At 73.5% G+C, this 12637-nt stretch overlaps 1 protein-coding gene across 7 annotated transcripts; it reads right to left on the bottom strand.

Annotated features, from left to right (window-relative positions):
* HR (HR lysine demethylase and nuclear receptor corepressor) lies at nt 1–11990 on the bottom strand. 7 transcript variants are annotated; one of them, XM_066983441.1, is made up of 18 exons: nt 11553–11990; nt 5601–6401; nt 4136–4946; nt 3740–3926; nt 3441–3664; nt 3208–3357; nt 2985–3095; nt 2765–2886; nt 2509–2584; nt 2242–2408; nt 1907–2140; nt 1635–1806; nt 1361–1436; nt 1062–1192; nt 864–965; nt 494–792; nt 273–392; nt 1–191 (listed from the first exon to the last, which is right to left on the bottom strand). In XM_066983441.1, the coding sequence occupies exons 2-18, from the start codon at nt 6357–6359 to the stop codon at nt 129–131; spliced, it is 3804 nt and encodes a 1267-aa protein (XP_066839542.1). In that variant the 5' UTR covers nt 6360–6401; nt 11553–11990; the 3' UTR covers nt 1–128. The 7 variants fall into 7 exon arrangements, with proteins under 7 accessions (XP_066839542.1, XP_066839543.1, XP_066839541.1 ...); XM_066983442.1 differs by lacking the exon at nt 11553–11990 and adding an exon at nt 10521–10612; XM_066983440.1 differs by lacking the exon at nt 11553–11990 and adding an exon at nt 7434–8030.
* Nucleotides 11991–12637: the final 647 nt, after the last annotated feature.

The raw sequence follows: 12637 nt of genomic DNA on the forward strand, positions 1-12637 counted from the left end.
TGGCGGCGCAGCCGACCCTTTCTTTATTCCTGGCAGAGCAAAGCACCAAGCAAGCAGCGCCGGGTGGCGCGGGTGAGGACGGGCACGGCGCTGCCTTCGTCCCGGCGTCCTGGCGGCGTGCCGCCGCCTCACCTGCAGCCCTGCAGGACGCCCACGGCCTCCCGCACGGCGGCCAGGATCATGCCATCCAGCTGCAAGGAACACACGGGGGGCTCAGCGCCACGCACCCACTCCCGGGGACCCCCGGCCACGGGTCCCCGACCGTCACCCACCTGAGCCCGGAGCCAGCGTGCGGCCCCCGGGGGACCGGTGCCGTGGTCCCCGAGGCGGGCGGCGCTCTCCGGGGACAGGAACCGCTGCTCCACGGCGATGGTGCTGGTGAGGTTCTGCACCTGCGGGCACACCGCGGTGGCGGCGGCGGCGGCGGGGACCGGCCAGGCCCCGCTGGGTGCCTCGGTTTCCCCAGGAGGGGGGAGCTGGGGCAGCGCCTTACCTGGTGCGGAGCCCCGGCGGGGACCAGCACTGCGTCCCCCAGGCACTGCAGCAGGGTCCAGGCGCTCACCCCGCACTCCTCCCGCAGCCGCCGCCGCAGCTCCGGGTCCAGGTAGAGCCCGGGGGGGTCCTCAGCCACCCCCCCTCGCCTTTGGTCCACCTTGCGCAGGAAATCCTGGATGCGGCCGGCGTCCTCGGCGCGGAAGATGTGCCACAGGGCACCAGGCCGGCTGCCGGCACCCCGCAGCCTCTCCTGCAGCAGCTCGTCCATGCCGTCCTCCTCGGCGTGCAGCAGCGGCTCTGTGGGTGCAGGAGAAGGTCGGGGGGGAGCCGTGGGGGGCCATGGCGGGACCCCCCCACACACACCGTACCCCTACCGTGCCGCGCGGCGGCGTGCACCAGGACGCTGATGGTGTCGGCTGCCTCCACCGTCAGGTTCTTGGTGCCGACGCTGCCATCCTGGGGATGCACACCTGCAATTTGGGGAGCAGGGGGGTGGCACGGCGTGGCCGGGGGGGGGGAGGCTCAGCCTGTCCCCCCCCCCCAAGCCCCCCAGCTCCCCTGCTCACCGTACGCCGCGCACACGCGGGGGCGCAGCCAGCGGCGACCCCGCTCGCCCCGCAGGTAGGAGGCCAGGTTGAGGCGCCCGTGGGGGCCGCAGTACTCGGGCAGAGGCAGGCTGGAGCTCAGGTTGGTGGCCCTGTGGCACAGAGGGGACGCTGCGCGCCTGGGGACCTCGTGCGGGGCCACCACCGTGTCCCCAGATCCCTGCATCCCGCACCGGGGTGCTGGCGAGGGTGCGCCGGTGGGGCCAAGGACGTGCTGGTGCAGCCCCCCCCCCTCCGGTGATGGCACTGCCGCCGCTTACCGGCACAGCTGCATGTCCCCAAAGCCACTCTCCAGCTTCAAGACGTCCCCAGCGCCCTGCTCCGGCACCGGGCAGGCTGCAGGATTGGGGGGGTCACGGCGTCACGCACCGGGACCACCCCCTGCGTGCCACCCGCGGCGCGTCCCGGGCACGGATGCACGGGGTTGGTTTCCTCCCCCTCAGCTTGCACCGGGGGGGGGGTCCGGGCCCCCCCCCAGTCCCCTCCGTCCCCGTCCCCTCGATGCTAACCCTCCGGCGGCTCCCGGCTGCTTACTCGCGCTGGCGGCGAAGCCGTCCCAGAAGCGCCCGCTGCCCATCCTGACGCGCCGCTGCTGCGCCCGCAGGTTCACCGCCTCCACCTCCTGCTCCCCCCCGGGGGGGCGGAAGGATTCGGGCCCCCACAGCCTCCCGTCCAGCCTCTTCTCCAGCCCTGAAACCAGGACGGGCTGCGGGGTGGAGGGGGGGGACACAGCCAGGGATCAGTATAGGGGGGAGAAGCTGGGGGGGGGGGGTGTCTGTGCGTCTCCCCCCGCTCAAGGGGCTCACCTGGCCTTGCCGCCAGTGCTCCTGGAAGAGCCGGTAGTTGGTGGCGTGGCCGGGGTCCTGCAGCCACAGCAGCCCCCCCGGGGCCAGAATGCAGTGGGAAACGGGGGTCCCGGGGGTCCCGGGGGGGCCGGGGGGGCCGGGGCAGCTGAGCTCGCAGCCCGCGTGCCTCTCCTGGATCTTCCTCTCCACCACGCGGGCGATGATGCTGTCCAGGATGCTGGTCAGGCGATTGTCCTGGGGAATTTGGGGAGGTGCCGGGGGGGGGGCACAGGGTGTCACCCCGCCCTGCCCACCCCGTTTTAGCCCCCCCCCCAGCACCCCGTGCCGGTACTCACGCTGGGCAAAGGGGGCGCGACGGGGGCGAAGGCCATGCGCACCCCGTTGTGCCCCAGGCACAGCTTGACGGCGGTGGAGGCGAGGAGGTCGCAGAGGGTGGCTGTCTGCACGGCCCCCCGGGGGGGCGGCGGCGGCGGAGGCCCCGGCGGCCCCCCCTCGGGGCTCTCTGCTCCAAGAAACGGGGGGCAGAAGGACGGGGCTGCCTCCTCTTCCTCGCGCCCCCCACCCCAGGGCGCAGCACCCCCGCCCCCCGGTGCCGCCCGTACCTTCCTTGATGGCTCTGGCCGTGGTTTCGCCGTTGGTGCTGGGCACGAGGGGGGGGGCCACGCTCCCCATCTTCTCCTAAAACACCCCCAGTGCCACCAAACCGTCCAGGGGGGGGCACATCCCCACGGCCCCCGCTGCTCCTTGGGGCTGGGACCATGCGCAGTTCCCCCCCCCCCACAGCGGGTGGCAGGGGGTCGGGGTGCTCCCCCCCCCACCCCCCGAGCCCTCCATGTCCCCCGTCGTCCCCCCCCCTACCTGCCTGCCCCCGGGGGGCTCCGCCGGCCCCTGCTCGGTGTCCCCCACCCCGCAGGGACAGTGCCACTTGACGTCGAACTTGGCGCGCGCCTCGTGCAGCAGCTGCCAGAGCCGGGCCAGGACTGGGGGGGGGGGGCAAATGGGGGGGGTCAGCACCAGGCAGGTGACCAGGGAAGGGTTTGGGGGGGGGGTCCCGGGGGGGGGTTCCAAGGCCGCTCACCACGAGTGGGGACGAACTGCGTGGGGACGAGGGCCGCCGGGTCGTGGTCGTGCCCCGGGGCGCAGCGCTGCGGCCGTGCCGGGTCCCCTGTGAGAGAGCGCGCGGCCGTCCCTGCGTTGCCCCCCGAAGTGACACCCCCAAGCCTCCTGCGGGGTCTGCGGGGGGGGGGGGGGGGGCCAGCACCCACAGCCGGTCCCGTTTGCCCTCCCCGGGGTCCCCGTACCGTGCCCGTCCTCCTGCTGCCGGCCGCGGTGGCACTCGGGGCACAGCTGGAAGCCGCACGCGGCGCAGCTCCAGTGCGAGTTGAAGCAGCGGCGCTGGCAGGCGTCGCAGAGCCGGGGGGCTCCCTCCCCGCGCCTCCAAGCCGTCAGCCCTGCAACGACGCCACCCTCAGCCTCCCCCCCACTCCGAGCCCTTGGGGACCACCCTCAGCCCCCCCCCGGGGTGCCCGCTTACCCCCGGGCTGGCCGTGGGCTCCCAGCCACGCGCCCCTGTCCCTGCGGACGGCGGCGCAGAAGGGGCCCCCCAGCACCGAGAGCAGGTACTTGGCCAGGCAGAGGCTGCTGCCGCTGCTCCTGCCCCGGCCCTCCGCCGCCTCCAGCCCCGCCGCCTCCCCCTCCGCCTCGTCCACCGTGCAGAAGCCGTCGACGCTCAGCTCCCCGCCGTCCCCGAAGGCGAGCCTGAGGGGGCCAAAGCGGGGTTACCGGGGCGGACGCTCCGTGGGGAACCCCCAAAAAGGCCTCCCCCCGGCTCACCTGCGGAAGCGCAGCAGCCTGCAGGTGCTCTCCGCGAGCTCCTCATCCTCGTCTTCATCCCCAGGGCTCCCCGCAGCCCGGGCAGCGCAGGCGCAGCACCGCGGGATGCTCTTGGGCAGGGCGGTGCAGGGCACGCTCTGCAGGCACCACGGCTCCGGGCCAGCCTGGCCGGCACAGACTGGGGGGCCTGGAGGGGGGGTAATGAGGGGGGAATTTGGGGCTGGCACCGCGCACGGGGAGGGGACGGGCACGCTGGAAACCGGGCCAGAAAGTAGGGCTGGAAAATAGGGCTGGGGATGGGCAGGGAGCAAAGCTGAGCTGGTTGGGGAGCCCCCACGCGTTGGCAGCTCGTTGGGGACACCACGGACGGGGACAGCCCCCCTGCAGCCGCCTTACCTCCCTCTCCCAGCTCTGTCCTCTCCGCCGGGACCCCTCCGCTCCTGGTGCCACCCAGGTGCTCGGTGCCACCCTGGTGCTCGGTGCCACCCGGGCGCTCGGTGGCCTTGGCTCCCCGTTTGGCTGCTCCAGCCCCTTCGGCGGCACCGCGGTGCCCGTCGGCGGCGCCGTGGGGGCGTTTGGCCGAGCGCTTGCCCTCGCCGGCTCCCTCGGGGCCGTCCCTCCGGCCCCCTTTGCACCTTGGCACCGACTGCTCCGAGTGCCGCGTCAGCCACGTCTTCTTCAGCTTGGTGTGGATGCTGGGCGGGCAGGGAAACCGGCCCCCGTCGCCCCCCAGGGGGCCGTCACCATCCGGCCCCGACGCGTCGAAGGGGCCCAGCGCCCCGCAGCCCCCCCCCGGTGGGCACGGGGGGGCCGTGGGGTAGTGCCTGTCCACCCGGGGGTCCGTGCCCCCCGGTGCCGGCGGCGAGCTGGGTTCGAGGCTTTGGTACGCCGGGCGCTTGTCTTTGGGTTTGCACTGGGGGAGATGGGGGGCGTGGGGCCGTGCGCCCACCCAGACCCCCCCTGCGGCCACGCTGGGCTGTGGGAGGAGCAGGGGGGGTGCGGTGCTGAGCGGGGGGGTGTGAGGATGAGGAGGGGGTGCTGCCGGGAGGTCCCCCGCTCTGCCATCCCTCCACGGGGCACCCGGTGGCTGCGGGACCCCCGTGTCCCCCTCCCCGTCTCCGCCGTGCCCTGGCTGCCCCCCGCCCGGCAGCTGCTCCTGGTCCTCGGCCTGGAGGTGGAAGCCGGGCTCCTTCTTCGGGTAAAACTCCTGGGGGGGGAGCAGAGGGGGGGCTGTTAAGGCTGGAGACCCCCCAAGTGGGGGTCCCCATCCCTGCCGCTGCGCCCTGACCCGCATCACGGGGAGCTGGGGGGCGCCCCACGGCCCTGCCTCAGTTTCCCCAGGGCCCCTCCTTAGCCGAGCAGACCCCTCGTGCTTTCCCCAGCCGGCGCTGACCCCGTCCCTGGGGTGTCCGTGTGTGTCCCCCCCCCACCCCCCACCCCGCACCCGCGTGGGAAAGGACCGGGGCGCCACGACGGGCGCACCCAGGGGCCGGCTGCTCTGCCTCCCGCCGCCTCCGTGCCGCCGTGACTCAGCCCCGCTGCCTGCGGCACGCCGCGGGCCACCCCCGGCGAGGAGAGCAGCACCCCCCCCGCCCCTCGCCCCCCATTACGGGGGGGCATCGCCCCATTTTCGGGGGGCTGGGGCTCCTCCCTGCCCTTCGGATGAGTCGTGGCAGCGAGCACGGGGGTCGTTTCCCACGCGGGGGCTGCGGGCGCTGGGTGCCCCCCACCCAGGGTGACGGTGCCAGCGCCGCCTGCCGCAACGCGCCGCTCCCGGCCTCGGCTGAACCCGGCCTCCCAAGGGACCCGCGAGGCCACGGGACGGGGAGCAGAGCCCAGAGCCACGCGGGCGCTCGCTCACCTTGCTCCCCGAGCTGCAGCTCTCACCGAAGGCGCCCGGAGCCGCCTTGCACCTCAGCGGGACCCCCAGGTAGAGGGGCTGCGCCCCCCAGGCCGGCACGAAGGGACCCAGGCGCCAGTCGGTGCCGGCGAAGCGCCCGTCGCCCACGGGACCCTCCGGCCCCCCGCCACCAAATCCGGGCTCTGGCGGGGGGCCGGGGGGGAGCAGCGAGGACAGGAGGAAGGGGCTGTGCTTGGCCTCCACCAGGAAGGGGCAGCTGCGGAAAGCCGGGGGGTCCCCGTCCCCGCGGGGCTTGCCGGGGCGCTGGGTGTCCGCGGCCGGGAAGGGCAGGGGGTAGCGGTGGTACGCATGGCTGTAGAGAGCCAGGGGGGCCAAAACGGCTTCAGCCCACCGCGGGGGCTCCTTGGGCTGCCCGTTCCTGGGCGCCAGCAGCAGCGGCAGCTCGGCGGAGTCCTTGGGGAGGCACAGGGCGTCCCGCAGGCGCTGCGGGGCCGGCGGGTAGGGGCAGCCCAGCGGGAGGCCGGCCGGCTCCACGCAGCCCTCGGAGCCCCTCCAGGGGCAGCCCTTGTCCGCGGCCAGCCCAGGGCTGTAGCTCAGCTTGGGGGGCTCCTGGTAGCCCCCCAGGGCCGGGTCGGTGGCCGCGCTCCGGGGCAGGACCCCCGGCACCGCGCTGCTCTCCAGCCCCCGGGGGTCCTGCGCTGCCTCCGGGGCTCTCCTCCAGCGCGGCGCGGCCTCCCCCATCCTCGCCTCGCTGGCCATGCGCTCATGTGGTGCTCAGCACCGTGCCCGGCCGGCCGGATCCTGCGGGGGGGAGAAAAGGGGCCTCAGAGGGGGGTGGGGGGGTGGCTGTGAGGGCATCCCCCACCCCTCCATGCCCACGAGCTGCCGGGCCAGGCGCACGCAGCGGGGGAAACTGAGGCACGGTTTCTGCACCCCCCCCCCCCAAACTCCATCCTCACATCCTGGGGGGGTCCCATGGGTGCCATCCTCCAGGGAGAGCAATCCAAGGGGGGGGGCAAGCAGCTGGAGAAGGGGGTGTCCCCCCTCCCCTGCACCCCTCCGGGACGCACCCCGCGCCCCCCCCCCCCCCGGCCCTCCGCACCCAGCCTGGCCGCGCGCCCGCCCGCTGGCACCCGGCGTGGGGAGGCCTTGCCCCGCGCAGGTATTCGCCTCCGGCCAGGGCCGGGCGCAGCTTCCCAGGAGGGCTTGCAGCGAGCGGGGAGCTCCCAGCGGCCCCTCCTGGGAGAAATGCCGGCGGGGATTTGCTGGATTAACACTTCCCTGGGAGCCGGGCCACACACGCACGCTCCGGAGCCGTTTCTCGCCGCGGCGCCGTCCCTTCCCGACGGGGCGAACGCCATCCCCTGCCCTCCGCAACCCCCCTGCCAGCAGCCGAGGGGACGGGGACGGGGCGCCTCGGGTCCAAGCCAGCCCTACAAAAGCTCAGCCGGCTCCTGGGTGGGACAGAGCCACCTCGACAGGCAGCCGGGGCCGTGCCGGGGGCAGGACGTGAGCACCGTGTGTCCCCGGCGTTCCCGTCACGTCCCATGCACAGAGCAGAGCAAAGTCCCCGTCCCGTGCTGCTGCCCAAGCCCCTGCTGGGGGCACGGAGCCGGAACGGGGCACCGGGCACCCGGAGCCATCTCCCCCCTCGCTTAGCCCCACACCGTGAGCCCAGCACTGCTCCCTCCCGGCACCCCAATGCCAGCACCGCGCGGCGTCCCCGAGCTCCTCGGGGCTCCCTTCGTCCCCTGTCCCTTCACCCCGCAGGACGAAGGTGGCCAGAGCGCGAGGAGCTGCGGGCAGCATCCCTGCGGCACCCGGCTTAGCTACCTGGCACGGCACAGGGTCGGTCCATTGGGGACACGTCACCCCCCCCGGCACCAGGGGGGGGACAGCTCGGCGGCGAGCAGCAGTGGCACGGCACTGGCACCGGGTCCCGGCGAGGCGACGCCGGGGACTCCTAAACCCACAGACTGAAGGGGTCTGGCTCCGGGATCTGAAGGAGGCAGAAAGCCGCCCGGGCTGCCCTGGGGACGTTCTTCTCCGAAGGCTGGAGCTGGAGTTTTCGATCCATTGGCCTGGGGGTCTCCGTGCTCCTCCTTCCTAGCGGCCTTGGAGCGGGAGCTGCCGGCGGGGGACAGGCGGCGAGGGGGCACCCACGAAGCGGCGACGGCAAGCGGGATGGAGCCCCGGCTCTAAGCAGCCTCGGGCATTTTTGGGGCGAGCGGCGGCACGGCGAGGCGACGGCGGCGCTCGGCGAGCGTGCGGCCTCCGCGGGCTCCCGCAGCGACTGGGGAGGGCGAGGCGAGGCGCTGGGGCTGCTGACGCCCGGGAACGCCGGCGTGCCGCCCAGCCCCGCGGGCACCGGCGCAGGCAGCGGCGGCGGCGGCGCGGTGCGCACCCGGCGGCCGTGCCAAGGCGGGCAGGTGTGCTGTGCCCCGCGTGAAGAAAGCGCCCTTTGTTCCGGGACGAGCCGCCCCGCCGCCGATGAAAGACGCCGGCCGCGCGCTCCGGGCGAAACCGGGATGGGAGAAACGGCGCGGGGAAGATGGGCCAAGAGCCCCAGCCCCGGTGCTTTTTGGGGGGGGCCGTGTCCCGGTGAGGATCACGCCGCTGCCCCACGGGGGCTGGCGACCCCGAAGCACCCGGTGCTGGGTGAGGAAACGGCCCCGACCCCGTCACCGCTCCGCCTTGCGACACCACAGGCTCGCCCCGTCCTGCCGCGCGGCCTTGTCACCCTGCCACCACCCTGCCTCCACCCAGGATGGATGAAGGCAGCAGCGCTCCTCTGCCTCCCCTCCACCCCGCGAGGCTCAGGAGGGACCCGAGGGTGCCCAAGCAGAGCCACGGGCACCCAACGCCGAGGCTGGAGGGGTGCCAGGAGCCAGGTCCCCCCACCCCGTACCCGCCGGGTGTCCGTGCGCCCTGGCCATGCCCCGGGGATGTGCCGGCCACGGGGGAGCACGCTAGGCAGGTCCCCAAGGCGAGGACCCCATTTCTGGGCTCCGGATGAGGGAACCCACGGGGCTGGCAGCGCCGGCGGGGTTTATGTAACGTGCCTTGTCCCAGGGACACCCTGCGCACAGCTCGCACGCGTTACATAAACTGCAGCCACTCCGCACAGCCTCCCCCGGCTCGGCACGGCTCGGCACGGCTCGGCTTGGCGCACACGGCGTGCCCGGGGGGCTGCCGGGGCCGGGGGCGCGGGGTGAAGGCAGGCCACGGCCGCGTGAGCCGAGCAGCAGCGTGATCGCCATCGGAGCGCGGCTTCGTTCCGGCTCAGCAGCTGCTGTGCGCGCCCCGGCCCCGCTGCGAGCCAGGAGCCGCGCGTTAACCCCTGCCGCGGGGCTGCGGGGGAACGCCGGGGGAACGGGGGGGACAGCGGGGGGCCCTTCGTGACGCTGGCGGTCGCCTGCCAGCCCCTGTCCCCCCCCGGTATGGGGTAACCACAGAGGATCCCGTTTTGTCCCCGTGGGAGCCCGGCCGGGCTCGCAGCTCCCGCTGGGTGCCAGGAACAGGGAGGGGATGAGCCGAGGCTCGGGGTGTGGGCGAGCCCGCGCCTCGCCGGGATGAGAAGGTGCTGAAAGAGAAGCTCTCTCTGCCCTCCCTTCCCTCCCCGGGGCAGGCAGCAGCAGGGCCGGGGCTGCCCGCGGTCCCACGGGGGGAGAGAGCCCACGGGGGGGGGTGGGCAGAGGTGCTGCGGGGCCAAGATGGCACTGGGGACGGACCCCAAAAGGGGTCTGCATCGCCCTGGGCAGGACGGATGGGGCACGGGATGCCCGCGGGGATCGGGGGCATTGCGACGGTGCCAAGGGGCCGATGGAAAAGGGGTCGGGCACGGAGCAGGATGGGTGCACCAAGCCGGGACGGAGAGCCCCCAGCGCCGGGGAAACCTGGCACAACGAGCAGGGAGATGCTGGGGGGCCGGAGGACATTTCCACCCCGCTCTGGGACGCATCCCAGCATCTCCCCCGGGTGCTGCTCCGTCCCTGCACCCCAGCACCCCGGCCGTGGGGCTGTTCCCAGTCCTTGGGGGGGGTCCCTCCAATCCCTGCCTGCCCCGGCACGACCCGCAGAGGGTCCCCGGGGTGCTTTTGTGGGGGTCCGAGCCCACCGCTGGGACCCTGCCAGGCCAAGCTCGAGCTCTGCCAGCTCAGGCTTTGCTCGGAGAGAAACCCCCCGAGGGGGGAGCTGAGCCTCAGCCGGCCCCAGGCGCAAAAAAAAAAAAAGGTTTTTTGCCTTAAATCGGAGGGCGAGCAGAGGGCCCGTGAACACCCCCGAGCCGAGCGCCGGCCCGAAGCTCGCAGCAGGAGGCCGGAAGCGCCCGAATTAGAAACCTTGGCATCCCTGCCCCGCGCCGCGCGGGAGGAGGGGGCGATGCTGGGAGGACGCCGGGACGGGGGGGACCCCGTCCCCGTAGCGTCCCCTGGCACCGGGGGGGGGGACGCGGGCAGGGGCAGGCCACGAGGGCTGGGGGGTTCCGGAGAGGGGGGGGGTCCCAGCACGGTGGGTGCTGGGGGACGGGGGTCCGGGAGCCAAGGGGAACGCCGCAGCCCCCCCTCTGTGCACGGATGAGCAGAGGAGCCCGGGGGGGGGGGGTGCCCACATCCCCTGCCCTGCCCCGGCTGCATCCGAGCACCCCAGGGCCCCGCAGCCCCCCCGGGGAAGGGCTCCGCAGCCCCCAGCCCCAGCAGCCCCAAAACCAAACTCCAGCTGAAATTCAGCCTTTTTCTCATGCAAAACACCCTCGACATCCCCCCCCCCCCCCCCCCAAAAAAAAAAAAAAAAGCTCGCCCAGGGCCCCCCTCCAGCACCCTTGGAGCCCCTGCCCTTCCTCCTCCTCCTCTTCCTCCTCCTCCATCCCTTCCTCCTCCTCCTCCTCCCGCAGCCCCGGCAGGGAGCCCGGCACGCACCTACCTGCCTCCGCCGCGGCGCAGGTGAGGAAGACGAGGGCGCAGGCAGAGGAAGGCTGCCCGCTTCTTCTTCCCCCCCCCCCAACCCCCCCAAACCTCCCCCCCACCCCCCCCCCCCAACCCCGGATGGCCGAGAGCGAGCGAGCGTGGCGAGCTTTCGCTAATCTGCGCCCGGTGCTTATAAAAAAAAAAACCCACGTCAAAACCTCCAGGAGTCTGGAGGCTGCGGCGGAGCGGAGGGCACGGGAGGACACTCACTCCCACACGAGCAGCTTTCTGGGAATTAGGGCCACAGCCCAACTGCTCTGGCAGCCGCCGTTCCCCTCCAGCCCCGGGCTGCCCGTTGGGGGCACAAAAGCCCCCCCCCCAGGAGCTGGCCCCGTACGGCTCCCGCAGCCCGGCCGGCCGCTAATCTGCTGCGTCCCCCCGGGGAGGTGAGTAGGCACCGCTCATCCCGCTGCACCCACTGGAGGAGAAGCTTCTTCCCCCCCCCGGGTAGGGGCGGCCGGACCCTGTTACGCCACGGCGGGGTCCCCTCTGCGGTGCCGGGAGAGGATCCGGCCCCGAAGGCGAAGGGCCCCCCCGCCACCTCTCCAAGAGGCGCGCGTCGGCCCCTCTCTGCGGGCACCTCTCGCTCGCTGCCCACCCTCGAGGCTGCTTTAGGGTGTGGAAGCAGCCAAAAAGCTCGTCCCTGACACAAAAAGGGGGGGGGGGGCAGGGGGAAACCTCGCGGCCTGTCCCCCCCCCCCCCCCCAGAGTCCGGTGCCCACAGCCCCGGGGACGCTCGGGCAGGGCAGGGGGACTCGGGGCATCGCCGCCAGCCCCGGGGCGGACACCCCCTTCCCTGCCTCCTCCTTCCCATCCCGGGGGGGGGGAACCAGCTGCACAGGGGCACAGCGCATCCTTTTGCGCTCCCCCCAGGATTCCCAGCTAGCTCCAAACGCCTCGGTGGAATTAAAAGCCCCCCCCCAGGCCAAAGGTCCCCCCAGGGACATGGGGGGCAGAGCCGGGCACCCGCCGGCCCCACGGCACCTACCTGGGAGCAGCCGGGGTCTCCTGCCCGCAGCCCAAGCCCCTCTTCGGCCCCCACCACGCCGCCGGGCCCCCCCCATGGCTGGCAGGGGACGGGGGACGAGCAGACGTGGCCCGGGGGTGGCGGGGGGGGGGGGGCGACGGGGCGTTACGGCTCCTGGCGTGGGGAGAAGAGAGTCACAAATGGGGCCAGCCCCCAGCCACGGTGTCCCTTGGGTGGCGATGCGCCCGAGTGGGGAGCGACGTGGGGTGGGGTGGGGGGGGCTCCGCTGGGCACGGTCCCCTTGGGTTCGTCCCCAAAAGCACGGCGTGTGTGTGGGGGGGGACACCTCGGTGACCCCGCTCGCACTGGGGACGTGGCTCCGGCCCCACCGCACGTGCCCTGGCCTGGGGAGCCGAAAGGGATCCGAGTGCCAGGGCAGGGCAGGGCCGGGGCTGGCTGGGGACAGCCGGGTCCCCAAGGGGCCAGGCGGGAGGAAATCAGCTGGGGGGGGGGCACTGGGGGGGGCCCTTATTCCTCCAGCAGCCGCCGTGTCCTCCCGCGGCCCCGTCACCTCGGGCGCCCCTTCCCCACCGTGCTCCCACGCTTCCCACCCACCCTCCTCTTCCTCGCCGCGGGGCTGAGGACGTCACGGGGAAGGGGGGGGGGCTGCAAGAAAAATATGGGGGGGGAGATGAAGGAGCCTTACCTGCCCCCAGGCGATGCGGGGGGCTCTCAGCCCCCGTCCCACCCCCCGAGCCCCCTGCGCGTCTCCGTGCCCTGTGCGCGGCCGCGGCTGGGGTTTGGGTGAAGAAGTGGGGGGGGTGGGGGGGAAGGCAGCTGAAAAGCTCCCGGGGCTGGCAAAAAAAAAAAAAAAAAGGGGGGGAAAAAAAAAAGAAAGAAAAAGAGGCTGCATTTAAACAACAGACATAATTATGCTTTTGATACCGTCTGCTAAAAATACAGCGCTGCGCCGCGCGGGGAGCCATGTGTGCGCGGCCTCACATGGCTCCGGGCTGCAGCGGCTGACTCAGGGCCCGGGGGGGGCCGGGGGGGGGGCACGGCACCGGGGGGGGGCCGCAGGGGCTGGGGATGCCCGGCACAGGTTG

The sequence above is a fragment of the Anser cygnoides genome, chromosome 26, assembly GCF_040182565.1.
Source record: "Anser cygnoides isolate HZ-2024a breed goose chromosome 26, Taihu_goose_T2T_genome, whole genome shotgun sequence".
NCBI lineage: Eukaryota > Metazoa > Chordata > Aves > Anseriformes > Anatidae > Anser > Anser cygnoides.

Coding starts and splice junctions, on each gene's coding strand:
- HR (XM_066983441.1), bottom strand. CDS start 6,359: ATGGCCAGCGAGGCGAGGATGGGGGAGGCCGCGCCGCGCTGGAGGAGA. Junction 3,358..3,440: donor AGCCCACGGCCAGCCCGGGG/GTAAGCGGGCAC, acceptor GCGTCGTTGCAG/GGCTGACGGCTTGGAGGCGC. Junction 393..493: donor CCGCCGGGGCTCCGCACCAG/GTAAGGCGCTGC, acceptor GTGTGCCCGCAG/GTGCAGAACCTCACCAGCAC.